At 35.2% G+C, this 21,629-nt stretch overlaps 1 protein-coding gene across 9 annotated transcripts in view; it reads left to right on the top strand.

Moving 5' to 3' along the window:
- The first annotated feature begins 3,625 nt into the window (after positions 1-3,625).
- The window catches only part of LOC136041637 (uncharacterized), a 30,501-nt gene continuing 12,497 nt past the window's right edge, over positions 3,626-21,629 (top strand). For 2 of the 9 annotated variants that reach the window (XR_010621077.1, XM_065726334.1), the window contains exons 1-2: positions 3,885-4,043; positions 18,086-18,287. Coding sequence is in view for 8 of the 9 variants with exons in the window: in XM_065726334.1 (XP_065582406.1) it covers positions 18,172-18,287 (116 nt within the window). In the remaining variant the exon portion in view is untranslated. Of the gene's footprint in view, positions 3,647-3,884; positions 4,044-4,672; positions 4,686-15,872; positions 16,035-16,070; positions 16,280-18,085; positions 18,288-21,629 lie in introns of those variants that run through there. The other 7 variants (XM_065726340.1, XM_065726338.1, XM_065726336.1 and 4 more) reach the window with 7 other exon arrangements.

The raw sequence follows: 21,629 nt of genomic DNA, 5'->3' as shown, positions 1-21,629 counted from the left end.
AGTAGAGCCTTAAAGTAAAAACCAGCTGTGCTGATATCCGTTTCAAGGCCCTTAAGCCAGGAAAGACAATTAGGGGCTGGGGACCAACCATCCTGTGCTTTAGAGCACCCATCCAGTCTATCTTCCTCAGATTTCTTCAGATTCTGACTTAAAGCTAGTTCGACTCTTAACTGATCTTATAGTCATGCCACTGACCCCCGTTCCAAACCAAATAATCAACCATGCCAGAAATCAAAACACTGCCATTCGGATAAAGGATGCCAAATACAGCGCACCAGCCACACGGCTAGAACGACACGGAGTCAATATCAATCAAGTTAAAATCACACTAACCATGATTACTGCAATCTTTGTAGACAAATATTTGCCACTAATCTTAAGTGATATTGATAATTTCTGAAACCCCATTGTCTTGCCACACTATAAAGAAAGAAAACGATCAAAAATAGGTGTTTTTAAGGCCAAAAGAGAAAACTGGAAAAAAAAACACACACACAAAGTGAATACTTCGAGAAGATAACCACCCCTCTTCTTCAGCGCGAAAAAATAGTACACTCAAGAAAAATGCCGAAGGAGAATGTGTGTCTTTCTTCGGCGAAGAAAAAAATCATCAAAGAATAAAAATGTCAAGCACTTTTCTCCAAAACATAGACCTTGTTAAATATTATAACTTTCTTTATCTTCCAAATTCCCCACTTGCGTACCAAAATTTTAGCCAAAATCAATTTTTTTTAAATTAAATCTGCAAACCTGGAAAAAGATGGCGAATTTTTCAAAATTTGTAAACGTTGCTTTGATGGGTGCTTACGAAAGAAAGAAAAAGACAATATTAAAACATTTGTTTTTTCAGAAACAGAATAAGCTTTATATTGAGCTCGTTAGATATTTTGCTTACGGATTTTCTTACGTCGCATCCTCGCTAGCTAGCAGATCTCAGAAATGGTTGAAATCGAGAAAACAAGAGAGAATTACTGCTCATTGATAAAAATGATTTTATTGTGAAAAATACTAATCCGAAACGTTGAAATAAGTTTCAAAAACAATTTTGATACAAAAATAGCAACGGTTTCTTTTGGTCTTTCTTGTTGTATTGCAAATTGTACTTTACTTTTTAAGCTTTCCCTTTTTGAATTTGATTGTCGAGCCCATTTTTAGCTTAGTCAAATATGTGACGACTGTGAAAAGAAGTAGCCTGAAAACTGTCAATTTGAGATCGATGCCACAGGTCCAAGAAGGCTCGAAGAATGCACTGTATTCAGGATCCTTTGTCCGATAGGGCGAGGGTTCAAATCCTTGTCTACCCAATTATTTAGTTTAGGACGGGGTCAGCTCGAAGAGAGCAAAGCTTGGTTGCTGTTTCCTGACAAAATTCTTCTTAAGAAATTGGAAAGTCTTCTGAAAAAATTGAAGAAGCCAAAGCACTAGCTACAGAAGATGAATATGAGGACTAATTTTTTCCATGAGATTCTATTTTCATTTCTTGAGTTCATTCTGTTTTTTGTTCTTTTTGTGCCCAAAAGAATAAATGATTTATTTTTCTTTTCTGGCTTTGAAATATCAAACATATCAGGCGCCTAGGCTCTTTGAACTGTCTTATTGCCAGGTTTGGATTAAGAGCTTATATTGCAACATTAAAAAACGAGTATATGTAAGCAGGAAATAGTTTCTTAATAGTCTACGCTTTCCAGAACAAATTTTGGATTATTTACTGTTACAATAGGACTTTTGCGATTTTTTACTGAAAATAACGGATTTTGGGTAGAAACATTGGCTTTCAGTTGCATAAAGGGCAATTCATAGAGAAATTTATGCCAGGAACGGGTAGCAGAGAATTATCGGAGTATCGGGATAAAATAATACAATTAGAAAACTACCAAAAATAAACTGTTTTTCTAATCAAGTAGGTAATGAACATTCATAGATTTATTAACTCGAAGGAGGACTTACAGTAATAATCCTCTAAGAAATCAATTCAATCGAAAAATGATATATTTCTTTCCTCTTTTAATAGTTAATTGAGAACTGTTTTTTGATAATATAACCAATAAATAACTATAATTTTACTCTTAGTAGGCACTGATATTGTCTACGTTTTTGCTTAAACAGCGCATAGTATTAGCACGATGTGTTATTTTTTCTCTTATGACTCACTGTATCATCGCTTGACACCATACAGCTTCCTGATTTTCATTGCCAAAATAATAAGTCGATCTAAACAAATTCGAAAAGGGATCTCAACAAAAAATAGCAGAAAAAGTTCCCCTGTTTGACAAAAGGCTCATTATGTTTGAGAATTGAGTTCATAAATATTTTTAATAATAATAAAAAAAAATGCTAGTTCCGAGATGGAGAATGTCAAAACCCGAGAAATGCTTAGTATACTCCCAAACTGTTTCCTAGTGGTGTCAATTCACATCACTGGAGCTAAAGGCAGTTGCAGTTCTGCTTATTATGTTAAAAATATTTTTTTCAAGAACAATATTGGCTTTCTTTTGAGATATTAAGCGGGGTTTTGTTATTTACCTTTCTGGAGCTATGGTTCGACGTGTTGGCTTTTAGACCAAAAATTTGGATTTTTTCAAACTTCGAGTGACGAGTGACACGGGTTAACGTTGTTTAATCGAGCTCAAATTTTGGCTATATCGATATCTGGAAAGCGGAATCATTTTTGGGGTTAAGACTAACAAACTTATTTGTGCTCACACCTAATCTTTACAGTAATGTAATACAGCTTGGAGTCGGGTAAGCCAATTGAAATAATCTTATACAGCAAATAAATAATAGAAAAAGCAAAAAAAAAAATGATGAAAAAAGTTGATGAGGGGACAAAAGTGATATATAATAAAAAGGTAAGATTTTTTTTGCCTCAGTCACTTTTCTCCATGAAGCTCCCCGTTCAGTGAAATCTGTTAAAAAGGGGACATCCGTCTTATAGTTTTGCCTCCCCCCCCTCAATTTTGAAAATATTTTCTTGGTAAATTTAATTGACCAAGTTTGATTTTGATATTGAAAATTTTGACATCAAAAGAATCATCTTATTATGCTGATTCCAAATAACATAAGATTCATCAAGTTTGAGTTGCCCATCAAAAGTTAGGAGCCTGAAAAAATTTACATGATTTTTGATATTGGGGAGAACGCCCCCCAAAATTCAATGAGCATTGATGAAAATCACATCATCAGATTCAGCGTTTCCGATAATCGTGCTATAGAAGTTTCACGATCTGATATTCAAAATTGCAGAATCTCGCTATTTTTGCCAGAAGACCTATGAGGGATATTTTTTTCGTTCAGGGGTGATCGTATTGACATATGGAACCTAGAAGATCGAAAGAGGGCGCATTCGAACGAAAATTAAGGTTCTAGTGTCCTTTGTAAGTGATCAAAAGGACTAGAGGGCAACTGAGCCCACTCCAACACCCATTTTCCCTCAAAATTATCTGATCAAAATTTGGAGATATCCGTTCTGCTGAGTATAGTTGAAAACCCAAACAATTGCGTCTTACAGTGAAAGAGCTAGAAGATCACGTATAAAATAGGTATATTCGTTTGGTAGCCTTTATTGATACTTCGAAAACACATGTTTTCATTCTTTGGTTTCATGCAATCCTAACTAAAAGCGTTATAAGGCTGTTTAAAAAATACGGTAAAAAGCCAACAAAAAAAAACATTTATACCACCATATCTTAATATCTTATATTATGCCACCATGTATGAAAATGCAGAAAAATAATGTTTTTAAGAAGCTTGTGAATACCTGTTCATCTCGTATTCATGGCAGAATTCTGAAAGAATTTGTAATGCCAGAATAACGTCAGCTTTTTTCCACAGGAAAGGTTAATGGCACCGAATACTACCCCAGCGCCACCAAGCATAAACTTATATTATAGAAAATAAACTACACCCAATAGAAATTAATGAGTGAAACTTGTTTTTCCAGGGCCAAAGTCATGTCCAAACAGATTTCACGGCTAAGTTGATTAAGTTAGCATATCTGGGGCAATGTTGTTTTTAATTAGTTGGTTTACTGAAGAGTTTCTGAGGTAACCTCTTTTTCAAGCTAGTTGCAAAAGGAAATTCTTTCTGGAGCAAAGTTTATCATCACCTAGTTGGTTAATGAAAATTTTTCTGGGAAAAATTTACTTGCCAACTGGATGGTTAACAGAAGAGTTTCTGGAGCAATGCTTGTTTTTAGCTAGTTGCAATGAAAGTGTTGCTGGGGAGAATTACTTGTCAACTAGTTAATATAAGCCTATATGCTATTTTTTTTCCATTTTTCAAAGGGTGGTGTCCCATCATAGGCCTACTCAGATCTAGGTTACCTCCATCCTGCCTTATGTTTGTGTCTTGTCTAAAATTAAGATAAACTGCTAATCTAGCCTATTAAAATAGCTTATAGGCTACCTAAAACTTCACTTTGGATTTTTGCTAAAGCTAGTTGGGTAATGAACATTTTCTGGGGAAATGCTACTTGCCAACTAGATGGTTAACAGAAGAGTTTCTGGGGCAATGTTATTTGCCAACTAGATGGTTAACAGAATTGTTTCTGGGGCAACTGCTTTTTCCAGCTAATTGGAAAAGGAAATGTTTTCTGGGGCAAAGTTTTCATCAGTTAGTTGGTTAATAAAAAATTTTCTGGGGAAAAGTTACTTACCAACTAGAAGGTTAACCAAAGAGTTTCTGAGGTAATGTTTTTTTTCTAGCTAGTTGGAAAGAAAGTGTTGTTAGGGAGAAATTTCTTGTCAACTAGTTGAGAAAGGAATAGTTTTTTTGGGGTAATTTTACTTGTCAGCTAGTTGACAAATTTGATTATTGCAAAAGAGATTGATCAAATTATCCAACTAGATGGCAAAACTATTTGTATTTTTAAGGAGATTGGATAGTACCTGTTGTTGTTGTAGAGAAAATATGCTTGGCTTTTGCCCTCTTGATCATCATCATTAAACAAGTATCATAGAAAGAAAATAAAAATTAAATAAATACAAAGAAAGAAAATATATACTACAAATCATCTTCTCTTCTCATCACACTCTTTTGACTGGTAAAAAAGCAACAAACCTAATAATATCAAATGAAACTACAACCTGTTGATGATACTCATTGAAGACACAAAAATTCCCACTGCCTCTATTATTTTTCTCTCTTTATCTTTACTAACATGGTTAAAACCTAAAAAAAGAGGGATGGAAGTCTTCAGGCCCAATGATTCAATTTTTCTGATTAGAATATTTCTCTCAATTGTGAAACAGGACATTCTGAGAGAATGTGGTCAATTGTTTCATCAATATTTACACACCTATAAAAAGGGCCTGACTTGCTATCTGTAAGATGATGTAGTGCTTGACAAGATCTGGTCATTGCATGTCCTGTCCTCAGATTGACAATAGAGTTTCCTGTTTGGGTGGATAAGGTGATATATGATACAGTAACCTGCAAAAGACCAAACATATATATTCGTTGTTACAATACAGAAATTATTGATTCTAAGAGAATTTGCAGTAGAGGTTATTAAGTTTGTGGATTCATTTACAGTGGGAGCAATCTTCCAAATAATTGGATGGTTAATAGCCTGTTTTGCAATACTGTCAGCAATTTTTTTCCCCTAATCGTTATGTAAGAAGGAACCCAAATCATTTTCAGTTGAACAGTATGAGAAGACATTTTTTTTCTGAATCTTTTTCTGTAGATATACAATGATTGGAATAACTTTCCCTTGCCTAGATCAGAACGAACAATTTTAGAATCAGGAAAGGTAACAAATACACCTGATCCTGCTTCCGGCACTGTGTCCAGAGCTTTTTGGAGAGCAAGGCATTCCGCATGAAAAATTAAAATTCTGTCTGAAACCCTAATTCCAACTGATGAACCATTCTACGCAGAAATAATGCCTATGGATGCCTTTCCATCTTTTTTTAGACTGATCCATCAGTAAATATCTTTCCAATTACAAAATTCTACCATTTTAGATAATTTTAGTTGACAAAGGATTAGACTTTTCGTTTTATTCTTAGGGCAATCCATGCCAGGAATATTTATATCTACAACATTATCAGTGGTATTAGGAGCATTGGAGAATATCTGGGTCTGGCAAGAAAAGATTAGGTTCTTGGGAACACCTATACAATTCAGTAAGGAAGTCAACTTGACAGTGGCTGGACTACTATGTGGCTTCCAATTTTCACAGGAAAAATGTGTGATTTAAGGACACTTCTTGAGAACATGGTGGTTTTGATTTGTATTTACTCTCATGAAATAATTAGAGGAAAGTTTCAAGAACATTTCTTCTAAAGAAGGGATATTAACCTCATTGAACAGAGCTGCAATTAGTCTCATGATTAGTCTCATGCCATGGTGCACTATTGATTCATTTTTACAAAATTAACTTTTTTGAAGCTGAGTAATACACAGGGAGGCAATATTCAATCTTTCCATATATTATGGACATGAATAGTTTTCGAAGACCATCTCGGCTAACACCCCACTTTTGCCGAGTAACAGCATACATAAAATTCAGCCGTTTTTCGAGTACATCTGTCAGTTAAGAAATATGAACATTCCAATTTAACTTATTATCAAGTCAAATACCTAGAAACTTCAAATTCCTGGCAAAATGAATGTGCTATTTATATAGAGTCAGATTAATTGAGGGACGATCTTGTCTATGATCAAATATCCAAGAAAAAACATGCCAGTAGTTTTTGGGATAGAAAGAGCACACTTTTTTGTATTAAGCCATATTGACAGTTTATCAATAGCTCCTTGGAGCTTGGGTTGACAAGTTTCAGGAGAAGCACCTTCAGTCCAAAGGACTTAGTCATCTGCATATAAGGCAAATTTTATTGAGGGCATATCAGTCAAAATAATATTAATAATCACTATGTTGAAAAGAATAAGACTCAGAACCCTCCTTGAGGAACGCCTAATGAGACTATTTTAGTAGATCCAACTCTGGTTTTGATAGGCCTATTAGAAAGCACTACCCTGTACCAATTCCAGAAAAATTTTCATCTTTAAATTTGTGAACCTGCCGAAGGATTACAAATGGGTCCAAAGTATCATACGCTTTCTTAATGTCAAAGAAGACTGCAGATACAACTGTCTTTCTTGTAAAAGCTTTCTTAATATCATGGTCAAGATGTGATTAAGATACCAAGGTTGATCTACATTTCCAAAGCCTGCTTTTTCAGCAATAAGTAGATTATCAATAAGGGGCTACAAATCTCAGCTTAATCATTTTTTCAAAGTGTTTAGCAATGCATGAGGTTAAGCCAATGGGATGGTATGAAGCTGGATTAGAACTATCTCCTTTACCTGTATTTATTCGGACTACGGTTGAAGACTTCCAAGCTATTGGGGCATAACCACGTTCCCAACATCCATTAAACAAGTAAAGAAGAGGGACCAAGAAAGTTGATGGAAGAGCTCTAACCTCTGAGAGCTCTAAGAAAGTTGTGTACCAAATCTTAATCAGTTGCTGAGTCATTTAGAGACTGTATTGTTGAAGGTAACTCATCTATATCAAAATCTTTGTCGAAATTTGTGACATACCCTGGGCGAAACTGAGCTTCCATAAACAGAGATTTATTATGTGTACAATTATTTGAAGATTGACCTGCAAAATAACTATTCAATGTCTCTGCCACTTCATATGACTTGAACTTAAGTGAACCATCATTAGACTTAATCCCTTGAATAGACTGCTCACTATGCCAATATCCTGCAAATTTTCTGAAGTTTTTCCAGAGTGTTTTAGAAGAGGTTGACTAATCAAACGGATTTTTACAAATATCTTCCCAAGCTGCTTTTCTTTCAGTTAGGACAAGTTTCTTAAAAATAGCTTCAGCCTTTCTCATTTTAATTTTTTTATAAAGTTTTTTTTTATCTGAAAGCCAGATTTTTCTAGTATTACACTTCTTTTTTTAGTGGTTCTAATTTTTTATTCCAAAAATGTATAATTTTTTTCTACTTTTTACTAATTGTTTTTGGAGTAAAAAAAATTTGAACCATCAATGATGCTTTTAGTAAAATTGTCATTTAAATCATCAATATCATTAATTAGATCAGGTACCGTACTTCCCAATTTAACTGCTCAAGATTTCCGATTATCCTCATTGAAAATTCATCTAGGTGCAATGTTTGGATTTAAGGAGAACTGGTCTTTTTGACAGTTCTGTAATAAGTGATTAATGCTGACTGCCAAGACTATCATAGAACCTGGACACCTTACTATTAACAGATAATCTTCCACCAACAAAACAAAGGTCAGCGGTTGAATTCCTACCATTGGAGGAATGCAAATAAGTTCTTAAATTCTTAGATATAATTAGTGTGTCGGAATTCTGAGTGACAGAGATTGAATCCAATAGCAACAATTATTGATGATCTCCAGCGTGTTTTGAGTCCTACATAGGATGGTAAAGATTAAAATCGCCAAGTATAAGTTGGTTTGGGACCTTTTTGAGAAGAGAGATTAAGGACCATATCTTTTCTATGTATTGTATAATTTTAATATCAAATTTACAGCCAGGGGACAAATGAAGTTCTTGGATGTAAACAGTATCTGGGGATTCTATGTCCAAAAATCTTTTATCTTAACCAGGCAATCAATGGTTAGACCTGTTGTGTTAAATTGAAGTATTTTCATTCTAAACTGTTAGCTGTCTTGAATACCAAGGATTGTTTCCGTTTGTTTTTAGTTGCTTTCTGTTTTGAAATAGGTGAGAGAGCACTTGTATTTCTTTTGAGGAGTTGATTTTTTTGTTGTGGAAGGTTTTTGGACACTGACTTTACTAGTGGAAAATGCTGAACTAAGGAAGATCACATGGGAAGTGCGCGACCCGTATTGCCTTTTCCCCGCAATTTAAGAGAACAGGAAACCACCGCGGGTACCAATACGGCTCTTCTGAATACGTCCACGCTCTCTTCTGCAATGTATTACTTATGATGAATATAGTTTCTCTAGTGTATCTTAATAGCTTGATCTTCAAAATGTCTTTATGGGACACCACCGATGGGGTTTGGTTTGGTTAAATAGCCCTTACAAGACATTACTTATGATGAATATAGTTTCTCTAGTGTATCTTATTAGCTTGATCTAATATTCCTTGTGTCCTTTTTCGTCAATATTGCTGTCCTTTTTCAATTATCCTTGCTTGGAGCGTGCCGGATTATAACAATGCTGCATACTTTCTATGTATTTGTATAGCTTTGATAAGTAAGTGTCCTACATCTGTATGATCTGAAAAATAGCACGGTTTATATATGATCAAAAGAACTAGAAATTAATAAGTTTATACATATAGCTTTCAGAAGTTAATACTTATATAATCTTATATAACTCAACACATGAAGCGGTAGCCACGAGGTAAAGATTATTCGATACATTAAATATTATTGGATATAACAAAACATTAAATTCTTTTTACTTGGACCCAAAACTAAAATTTCACTATATCCTTTTTCTATACAAGCTATACATTCTCCCTTTAGTAACTGAAATGCTCCGTCACTAAAACGAAGTGCCAACCCCATCGTGGTTGCTGCCTGTTCCCATTTAATAAAATTCTCGCACTAAATATACATCTTCCACTAATTGCTCACAGGCTGGTAATAAGACACTTAGACTCATTATTTACAACAATTGAAAAAAATATTTCTCAATAATGTTTAAACTAGTGCGACTGTTTTAGAAGGAAAAGATAAGAAAAAAAATTTTGGTTTCATACATTGTAATGTTTTCTTTTCGCTTCGTTTTTTTTTTCATGAACACACACAAAAGATCTATGCATCACGTGTCCGACAGGTAGTCGGTTCTTTGTGCGCTTGTTCTCGAAGCTTTTGCTTAGAACACTTACTGCACACAAAAAATTTAACTCCTAGATTAGCTAAATAAAGAACCAGCATAATTGCAAAAAATAAACAAATCCGTGAAGCATCGTTTTATTATAAAAAGATATTCTCTCTTTTTCTGGTTGGAATATTGTACTATCAAATTCGATACTCTCCTGAAGGTGTCTGGTATTTCAATTGAGTTTAACTTATCAACAATCTTTTGCAAGTGATTATTATTTTGGTCGTTTTTGCACTAAATTTTCATTAGTTTTAGCGATTTTCCCGATTTGGCTCTCGTTGTTTTTCCACGTAGATTCCTATACATCCCTAAAAGATATCCGGATAATATTTCCCACAACTCCCTAACAACTGCGTTTAATTCCTTGTTGATTATTACCCTTTTCATTTTCTTCATTTTTGTCCTTCTGCATCGTAAGGAGCATATGATCGACATCCTTAGAAATTTCATGAATTTTATTATTCAATACCATGAAAAGGGACGCAATTGGTTGCTGAAATAATTTGGTTCTTAGTTTCCGGTTTCGTTCAACTCATATAAGAACGGATGTTTCAGAAACTGGGATACCATGTCTTGCTTTGTGGATTCTAGGTTCTTAGACAAAAGACTTACTTGACCCTGAAGCGAGTACAGAGGTGATGCATCAAAACGAATTACTACTTGCCATTCGTCTTCGGTTGGTCGTACGTTATTCAGCTTCCGAAAGACGACTCCTTTGTCAACCCTATGATCGGTATAACTTTTATGAAGCAAAAACGAAAAGAAAATAAGAACTGGTAACTCCATCTGGAAGTAGTAAGTTTCAGGTTAGATTAAATACGAAAATAATTATACTTGCTCTTATGTGTTCGACTTCTTAACGACCTACACCCACAAAATCTGCGTATTCTTTTATAACTCTGAGCTGTTCACGAGTGACCGATAATGCTTGGAGCTCGGTTATCTCTTCAGTAACATTCTTAATCCTGATTTTCTTGTATATGAACCATCCTACCGTCAGTGAAAGTAAAATTATACACAAAATTCTTATTGTGGATGCTACTAACAATAACTCTGCTAATTGAAGACTTTCTCCCTAATAACTCTCAGAAGAACATCCGCATGAGTTAGAGCTATTTCATTTTCTTCCACAACGTCCTTATACAGTTGTTTCCACTCGATAGCTTCCTTGAATCTTTTTTTCCACGACTTTACTTGATTTTTACTTTTTTCTCTTTTGCGAAAATTGACCGATTTTCCCTTAAAATGTATTTCAAAGGAAAATTGACGATTTTTGTGGTAATATTTTTACCACAAATTCCTAACTATTCACTCTAACTTTTGCTCCTGACTTTCATTTGTTTCAGTGAAGAAAATGACATCATCCAAATAGATCAGTGTGTCTGTTTTCTTTTTGGTGTTAGTGTGAGAAACATTTTCCTGATCGTTCTCTTTCAGAACCAAATTCATGAGTCTGCTGAAGTAATTCGGACTGAAAGATAAACCGAAAGGCATCCGCTTAAATGTGAATGTCCTACCATCGTCTAATATGACAGTAGCCTTATGCTTGGATTCGGGATCTAGTGCTATTTGCCAGTAACCAGCTATCAGATCGAAACTAGTGTAGAAATTAGATCCTCCTAGTGAGTCCAAAATGGAATCTATGCGGGGAAATTTCATTACATCTTTCACTGTAACAGCGTTCAAGGCTCTAAAATCCACACAACATCGCCATGTGTTATCTTTCTTTCGCACAATAACCAATGGAAAACACCATTCGCTAACAGCTTCTTTGATGACCCCTTGTGTTTCCATGTCTTTAATTTGTTTATCTAGCCACAATCGTAAATGATAAGGTGTTTAGTGTGGTTGCTTTCTAATCGGGGGGCCTTCTGTGGGTATTTTGTGTGTAAATAAATGTGTTAAGCATAATCAGACTTGTGTCTGATTGTCTGAGTATGATTATTTGTGTATTCCCACAAAATCTCACCAACTTGCTGTATGGTGCTCTGCGACAAATGTTTAAGGTCAAACTGTGCCAAGAATTCAGTTTTTGTCATGCCATATTCCTCCTGCTTTGATCGTGGTGTATTGAAAGATGTATCCTGTACGCTATTTGCCCATAACTTGGAATTTTCAAGTGACCTGATATTTTCATGAGAAATCTGTTCTGCTACTCCTAGCTTAATTTTTGGAATCTTGACCTTTTGATTGCTGATATTTGACATTTTCAAGAACGCTGTCCCCCTTTCTATGGTCAAAAGCTGACTTTCAACAAAAATAGAAGGCTATTTGTCTAGCGTATAGCCTTCTATTAAAGCAGTTATTCGCTGATTGGGTTCAGTATTTGTTGTTGCTAAAACCTGAATGCAAGTCCCTGCCTCTATTGTTACCTTATTATTAAGCTGTAATTCATATGTTTGGCAAGGATCGGTATCCTGCAAAGTTGTGCAATTAAAATCCCTTTTTATTGTGGGGCTAGTGATTTTGATTTCATTACTGGTCGGATTCCAAATTATACCATATTTTCGAAGTGTATCCACCCCTAGTATGCATGGAAATGGCAGTTTCCTGCAAATAATCATCCGCACAATGATCCCTTCTTTTTCTGTATGAAGTTTTAAATGGTATCCCCCCAAAATGCTCTACTGATGACCTGTGATTGATGTTAGGCTGTTCGTACATTTTTGAATTTTATTTTGTATATTTGACGGTAGTCTCCTAAATATTTCCTCTCTGATCATTGAAGTCGAAGCCCCCGTATCAATTAGACAAGGTACATTTTTAAAACACTTTAAACTAAAACATCGAACTATGGGTAAATTCGTAGAATTATTAAAATCACCACATTGAAGACTGTATAAGGGTCTAGTGCGACTCGCAGCCTTTACGACCCTCAAAGGCTGGGTATTTCGTTTAAATTTCCCCCATGACCGTTTCCTGATATGTAGTTTGGCCAAAATGAGCTTGGTGTAGGATCGTCCCATGACTCCTCTGTTGCATTTGCCTGAACCATTCTTTGGTTTCTGGGGATGAATTCTCTAACAAAATTTCCTCCATCTCTTCCAGGTGTGCATTTGTTGCTTGGTCCTGGGATGTCCCTGTTGGCGCTAAATGGTCTGAAAAATCGTCCTTTGACCCTTCCTCGAGGAGACCCTTTGGATTCTTCTCCTCTGGGTCCACAATTTGTCTGATTTACCTGCCTTTGGGATCCATATTCTCTGTAACCTCTGTCTCCATTACGAATTCTGGTACGACATTCAGAACCACAATGACTAGGCTTTCCGCAATAATAGCAGGTGATCCCCTGTCTTTTCAGATTCGTCCTTTGGTCTCCTCTTTTGTCTTTCTTATGAAATGCTTCCAATCTCCAGTTGTCTCCTCAAATCTGGGTCGAAAAAAGCTTCTAGACCCGTCCTTCTGAGTTTCCTTAAAAAATCTTATTCGCTTTCTACCCCGATCCCTGTTATTCTCTCCTTCTGTTATATTGATCGACATTTGTTCAAATTTTTTCATTGTTTCATCTATTTGTATTTCTCTCTCTATGAGCCTTGTGGCTTTATCCAGTGAATCTGGTTTTCGAGACAGTAAAAGTCTAATTAATTTTTTCGGCAATCCCTGCGTAAATGCGTGTAATTGTACTTTTTGGATTGTTTCATCTGCCCCAGTTTTTCCTAGCTGTAAACATACTGCTCTACAAATTTTGTCTGCATACTCCCTAATGCTCATGGAGCTATCAAATGTTACTGCTTCTGTTTTTAGTTTTTCGGTCGAACTTGTTTCAATAAACCTAGCTTTAAAAGTCTCAATTAATTTGTTCATACAGTCATATACAGTTTCCATATCTCTAACAGAATCAAAATATTGCAAGGCACTTCCTCTTAGCCTAGTCGCTAGACACTGCTTCTTAGTCTTAAAGTCATATGGCTGTGCAAGTTCATTGAAGATTTCGAGACTTTCAATGAACTCATCTACGTCGCTTGTTCCCGCATATTCAGGAATACTTTTTGCTATCCCTAATACCGTCGTGAGAGAGGATATTTTCTTTTCCTGCTCTTCTGTCAAAGACATGACGGAAGAGACCTATCCCTTGGATGTCCCTTTTTTAACTCAGTACCGCTGCCACCACTGTAATGTTCTTAGGTCACTCGGTTCGCTGCGCCTGAAGACTGTACTAGCCCAACGGTCAACTGCCTGGCGTGAATCTTTTTCGGGGGCCTTAACGCTTGTTAAGGCGAGCCCTCCGGGTTCGAAACACCCAGTGCTAGCAGCCGCAGGCGTAGATAACTGCAACACCACAGTCGATCCCAAATTCCTAGAAAAGTATGCGTTGGTCCTGTCTGAGTTCAAACTAAGGAAATCCAAGGTTATCTCTCAACTACTGTATTAACTGAAAATGCAGGACAAGTACGATACAACCATTAAAATTTATAAAGACGCTCAACAAAACCTAAATCACACTTACTTATGCTATATCTTTTTTAGACGACAAATGACTTAAGAACAACAAAACCACCAAAGCTAGAAAACTTTACTTTTTATACTTTCCTAAAAAACCACATTTTTCCAGCCAGGTATTTTTCTGTGGTTTAATGACGCGCGTCGAATCGGCTAAAACTTGATAAAGATTTATTAATTAGATTTTTGGAAAGGAATGGTTTTTAACATTTAATCAATAATAGTTTATATTCATTTAGTTATGCTTATTACAATACTTTTTTGCGTTTTTTTTGTATTGTATTGCATATCTTTTTCTATCAGTGAAAAGTATAAGGTCGGGAAATGTTCACTTTATAAACAGCAAATACAAAAATATCAGCACAGAACTAATTCATCTTGTAACTCTTTTGGGGGTGAATTGTTTCTTTTTCAACAGTTTCAACTTCCAGAGCATCCAACTCTTGATCAAATACCTGTACTATAGTAGCTCTCTGCTTCATAATTGCCTTATCTAGTTCATCTTTCTGTTCTTCTGTCACTAACCGTGATCGCCCAATTAAATTCACTTTGCCAAACTTTTGAACCTTCCCATTTCTGATAGGAGCAAAATTCTCATTGATCCGAAAATTACTAGAATAGGTGAAGTCTTCCTGACTTTGGCACGTTGGAGAATATAATAGCACTTGCTGCTTTCGTTTTGGAAGCCCTACGATTGACCATAAAGTGTTCCACAAGTCAGCATCAGTCAATCCTGTTATAGATAGCAGAGTTTCAAATGATATTTTGTCTTTCGTTTCATTCCAAGCAAATGGCAATGCCATTTGAAAAGCAGTTACATCCAAGTATTACTCACCAGATTCATTAGTAAAATGGATAGTTGCAGACGTCATTCGATGGTGCCAATGGAGCGTTTTCCCAATATTCCCAATATATCTGTGATAAATATCTTCTGCTTTAGATAGAACTCTCTTTAGTTCTGGTGGTAAAGATAGATAACCACTCACCCCTCTATAATCCATGCGTTTGGCAGATTCCAATTCTTGGAGTATTTGCGACATATTTGGACTTGGTACAAATGCACTTAAAATTTTCACATCGATCATACCTGTTTAGTACTTGTCCCGACGAATACAAAATAAACACAACATAATCCTAATTGAGCTATGCAATGGAATATGTTCAAAATTCTCCTTCTTTCATCAATTTCTTGTCTAATTTGGTTAAGTCTTCACTCCTAAACAAGACCTTTTTCGACGATTTTAGGGTCTTTTGTCCTTATTTAGTTATTTCTTATGCATAGTTGTTTCAGAAGGACTTTCACCACAAGGGATAAAGAATTTCAACGAGTTTTTTTTTTTAATTTGAATACTTTAGCGTGAATAATTTTGATTGTAAAGATTCCAATTCTTGGAGGATTTGCGACAGATTTCGACTTGGTACAAATGCATTTAAAATTTTCACATCGATCATACCTGTTTATGCCAAGTTTACACGCATAAGATTTTATAAAAATCCTATAGCGAAATTGTTAAAGGTTCCAAGAAAAAGTGTTCACACGCCAAAAAGCGTCTATATGTATAGGGTAAGCACGAAGTTAGTGCCGAAAATATTTTTGATCTTGGAATATTTGAAAAGTTCAAACATGGATTCTGATTTGGAAGATTTGGCAATTGTAGGTGCTATTTTAGATGAAAGACGACGCAATTCTGAACGTAGTAGAAGAATTAGGAAAAAAAAGAGGTCGTGGGTGCGTCCAGTATATGCTGTAAGGGGTTAATTCCATTATTTTTATAATTTTAGGCTCTTAAGATGCTAAAAACACACAGCCTGTCATCAACATTTTTATGTGGGAGTACAGTGACAATATAGAAGGAAACTCATCCTAATTCACAAAATAATATTAATGTACTGCTTTGCCCATTCAAAGGAAATACTATAATATTGTTAAAACAACTGTAAAAAATCATAAAGTACATAGACTACTTTGTGTAGACTAAATGGTTTCTAAAGGTAGGCTACTTTACTTTACTTTGTCAACATCTCTCCACTTAATGAGCTTAATCTATATATGTCTCATACATTTTGCTATTGTCCCTATTTTGTTCAAATAGATTTAATAGCTTTAATAGATTTAAGAAGGTACATAAAATGAGGAAATATGAAAATGTATGAAACATATACAATTTAGGCTATATATTTGCAAATGAAGGAGTTAAGAGAACTAGAGTTAAAACTAGCTAATTTGTCTTTTAATTGATAACATAATTTAGCTAGGATATAATTTAATAGCCTACATAGTATGATGCCTTTTTTTGTACTTTCCTAAATAACAAATCAAAATGTGATTTCCTACAGAATCAATTTAAAAAAAATGAAACAAAATAAAAAAAGTATTAAGGGATGTATTGATGTATATTTTCATCCTACCCAAGTTATGTTGTCATTTACAAATTCAGCAGATAACTTTTGAGGGGGAGGGTAAGTTTAAGTGAACAATTATTAGGAAAGTTTGACAAAAGTTTTGGTAGTCTTCACTCTAGTTTGTTTGCAGTAGCCTACAGGAAATAGTATATATATTGTTTTTTAATTTGTCATTAAATCAAGTCACAGCTTTTTTTGTGCTTATATTTGAGTCAAGAGAAATCTTGAACCTATTTTGCCCTGGACTTTGCCAACCATTGGAATTACTCTGATTAGGATTAAATAAACTTTAGACTAAGTTTCAGCCTAGCCTGTGTAGACTGAAGAACTTACTTGATCTTTTTTAATGTGGTATTATTCAGTAATAAGAATCAACTTTGGGTCAGAAGTAAGTAGACATAAAAAGAATAAATACTCACCAAATTAGTAAACAAAAACTTTTATATATTCTAACACTATATCTAACCCCATTATTCTAGGGTCAATTTGTCCTTGTAGCATTTAGCTCAGATGAAGCTAAATGCAAGAGTGTTACCAAGGATTGTTGCATAAGACAGTTAACTTCCCTTAAATCACATCCTGGAGTGATTTCATATTTTGCCATTCTATAGACTCACTTGATTAAAATGACCAAATGCAAAGTAGAAGCTTCTTACACAATTAACCCAACTGTTCTTTCATATTTGATTGGTTAAACAAGAAGCCTCTTAGTCACAATTCTACAGCTTTGTGGATGGTTTCTTTTCTAATGTAGCCTTTAATACCTTAACAGACAGTGCAGGGACAATATCTTCTATAAGGTTGTTCCACCTGCATAAAATGCTACCCAATTTTCTTCATGAGAGATGCAATTAAGCTTTTTTTTGCCTTTTTGAAAGCAATTGGTATTTTTTATTAAATTTTGTGGAATAGATTTTGTTATAGTTTTTGGATTTTCTCTTGTCCTCTGTTTAAAAATAACCTCAAATAACTTTAGGCCAAATTTTGTCAGCTGTTTTACTTTAATCTGAAAAATGACTATTAGGGTATTCTCACTATCTTAGAAAATCCATTTCTGAGACAAATATAGCTTTAAAATTAATCTAAGGCCTTTATCTTATGCTGGAAAGGGTTTTTCAGACTCATAGACCCATCTGTACTATGTTCTTTGTTGTAAGATTACAAAGGATATCTGAAAGAGATGTTCTTTGAGGTTAAGGTAACACTTCCAAAATTTTTTTGCTAGATTTTAAGTTAGTTCTTATTAGCTGATTATTATAGAATAAATGATAAAATTTGTATATAACAAAAAAATGTCTGTATTTCTTGGAATTTGTCTTGTTCTGTAATTTTGTAAAACAAACTTTATATGTGGCTTTTTAGCTATAATATGAGTTATTATTTGTTACTTTACAGTTGAGAGACATCCATGGGTTTTATGGAGCCCTCACTAAAGAAATGGAACAGATGGACTCTGAACTGTTTTTTTTCAAACATACAGGATGGACAAAGAACAATTGGATTCAATTGTAACTTTGATCAAAGCTGATATTCAAAAACAGGATACAGTAATGAGGCCATCTATATTAGCCAAAGCCCGTCTAGCTGTTACACTTAGGTGAATATGTTTAGTATTTCATGTTTTTGGACCTGTACTTTGGCTCAATATAAAATTAATTTGTCTTAAATAAAGAAGAAGGGTCTAGAGTAGCTTACATTTGTAACTTTTGCAATTACTATTTTTTTAGTTTATCAGAACACAGTTATAACACTCTATACAGAAATCAAACTTGAATAAGCATAAGAAACAAGAAAAAAAATTAAAATTTGAAATCACTTAAAGCACTATTCACAAAAAAGAGGCACAAGGCACAGCTTTGCTAATGCTGATTTATGCTCAGCATGGAGGTTAATACCATCTAAATGATGAAAAGGATCCCAGTCATGGAAATTCTGACTCATTTTGAATAAATGTGCTTAGAAGGAAGATATAGGAAATATTTACAAAATCAAAGTATTTTTTACTAAGATGCAGCATCTCTTTAGGAGGAGGACTGCTTTCAACAAACACATAAAATGGGGTGCAGCACAAGATGGGAATATTTTCCGAAGATCTTTCCTATTATTTAGTAACAAACCAAATTTTGTCTGTGATCATAAACACAATAAAATCTTTTGTTGTTGGAAGCCTATTATAGTTTGGGTTGTCACTTATGCCCCTTTTCAATCCATCTTCCTGCTTATCATCGATTTTATAATAGTTGGTGCACCATCAATTTATTCATAAAATAAAAACAAGTTATTGCTATCTTCCACGGATTAAATCAGTAACTGCTGTACAACAATGGAATAGAACCCTTGGTTCCATGTCTCAAGTTACAAAAGAACTTACTAGTCCTTAATATGATGTATTTAAAAATAACATTTGGCAAATACAATCAAGTAATTCGGTGTTAAAATGTTAAATTTATAATTCAGATGAAACCAGAAAAGCAATAAAATGAATTTATCCAGGCTAATAGGTGCATCTAAATGAAAATTAGAAGTCATTTGCAGAACTTTTTGGATACAACATATTGTACCCAAAACAACTTTCAACTTTCCATAAAAACAACTTTCACTGTAGATTGAACATGGATTAAAAATTGTGTTAAGTTAACTAATCCTTAAATTACTGAACAAACAAAAGCTATATTCCTAAATAAATTTTTGTCTATGATTTAGGTAAATGATGTATATGCTTAAATAAATGACTGACATGGTTCGGACAGGTCGGTTCGTTTCAAATTATAGGCTCTGTCCTATTTTTATAGGATTTCCCGAGCCCAAATATAGGATTTGGAAGTCTTCGGGACCACATCTGTAGTAGATGGCGCGGGATGCTTGGTCACATACATTCGTTATTTCTCGGATTTCCGTTTTTTTTTTTTTTTTATTTACTTCAAACACAAACCGTACAAATAATAAAAAAAGTAAAAAAAAAAAAAAATCAGATACACATACTGTGCCAACGATTGACTGCTACAGGTAAAATACTTGGAATCACTCTTGCTGCTTCTTGGGCGTCGATTTCGATATGAGGTCAGTTTTTTTCTTTGCACGAGACTGCTCCATTCTCACAAATTACACCATCTGCTCTCTTTCACCTGTTCTGGACTTCGCAGCTCCTTCGAGCAAAGAAACAGCTAGGGCAATGTCTATGGAACTCTTGGACTCGGCAGCCTTCTTCATTCTGTCAGTCGCTTCCTGAAGTATAGTATCTGCTACTGTTCTCTTTTTTTAATCTGATGTTTGATGTTTTTTTTGCTTTCCAGGTCTTCTATTTCTTTCTTTTTATCATTGACCTCCTGCAACTTCCGCAGGTTATCCTTTTCGAAAGCTGCTTTGCCCTTCTCGGATAGCTCTTCTTTTTTCTTTTCGTCCAGATATTGTTGATACCGAGACCGTACGGAACGTGCAAGATTCAAGAGTTTTTTTGAAATAAAAACCGTTCTGGTTTTCTTCCATAAAGTCTCAACGTGCCATATACCATGAGTCTCGCATCAAGAACGCGTTCTGACAAATAACGCCTGGTATTCACCGAAAATCCTACCAGAACGCGAGAACCCACACTCAATATCTGCGCTACCTTGCGATAAAATCGGCCCACTTTGATAAGTTTGTTAAGTTCCGGGTACTTGCTGTCCCTGCGCTAATTCACCAGTCAAAAATAATGGCTCCCAAAATGATTGATCCGAGTAATGTCCTCCCGGGGTCCAGTTTCCGTTCACAAAAGCAGCCACTCAGCCTGGGCGATGTCTGAGCTTACTCAAATCGCAATCTCGCGTACCACAAACGCTACGTCTGCAATGCTTCTTGAATCTTTCATGTTGGTCGGACTCAAGCAGCGTAAAGCCTCTAGAAAACCATCCTTTTACAGAGGACATTTGTTGAAAATATGGCGAATACCCGCAATAAAATGTTTTCGCACACTGACATAAAAAATGGCCTTGTTTTTCAGTGTTGCTTTTTCACGGGAAGCTCGCTCCACATTTTCTGATACTATGGGATTTTCTGAAAATTTTTACAGCAAGATTCAACATTTCTGGCGAGAAATTTTCTGTCTCGGTCACGAAATCTGGAGTAAAGACCCGTCCAAAAAGTGTCACAACCCGTTTTTTGATCTGCGAGTGCAGAACATGAATGAGAGGCTCTTCTTTCTGGAACGGTTGAGTGAAACTCGTGAACAATTCTACTGAGGCTAGAACAAAATCAAGTTGCGCCTTCATCATAGCACTTTTGATGTAAGTCATAATCTTCAGAAATTTGGGAGTGGGCAGATATTTCTTCAGTTTTTTCTCTCTCGGCACGAAGTTCAGGAAAGATTGCCGGCCACTGCTGCATGATCCTAGTAAGGGCACGTCGAATCGTCAGCCAGTGGCTTGGGACATGCTTTATAAAAAGCATTCTCTGGTACTCTCACTTTATTTGGCACTTTCGATAGTCTTCACAACATGCAGGCAAGCCATCAAAAAATGAATGCACAAGAATAACAAAGTCGAAACTTTCTTCTCCGAAAACCTGAAGACCTTTCAAGAAAGCGTTATGGATTATATGGATGTTGCAAGTACCAATGTTCAACATTCCCTTTTCCATAAATTTCTTTTTGTCGGCATCGAACTTGTTCCAAACGCTTTTGTTGACGTTTGATCCGTCACTTCCAAGCGTGATCAGTTTCAAGTGGCAGCTGATTCTGCTCAATGGCTGACATAATCTTCCTATACGGGTCATCACTTGTCGCTTGGCCCATAAAACTTGTGCATAAATGTCTGCTCTGGATTTCGTTTCCGTATGAGGACCAATATTGAGCACGTATCTGTAACTCTTTCATACCAGCGTTGTTGGTTGTCTCATCATATTCTAGTACAGAATATGACTAAATGTCCTTCACAAGCATTTGATTAAAGTAAGGGTGCAGCGC

Source organism: Artemia franciscana, unplaced genomic scaffold (assembly GCF_032884065.1).
Source record: "Artemia franciscana unplaced genomic scaffold, ASM3288406v1 PGA_scaffold_32, whole genome shotgun sequence".
Lineage (NCBI taxonomy): Eukaryota > Metazoa > Arthropoda > Branchiopoda > Anostraca > Artemiidae > Artemia > Artemia franciscana.
This window is presented reverse-complemented; position numbering and strand designations above follow the sequence as displayed.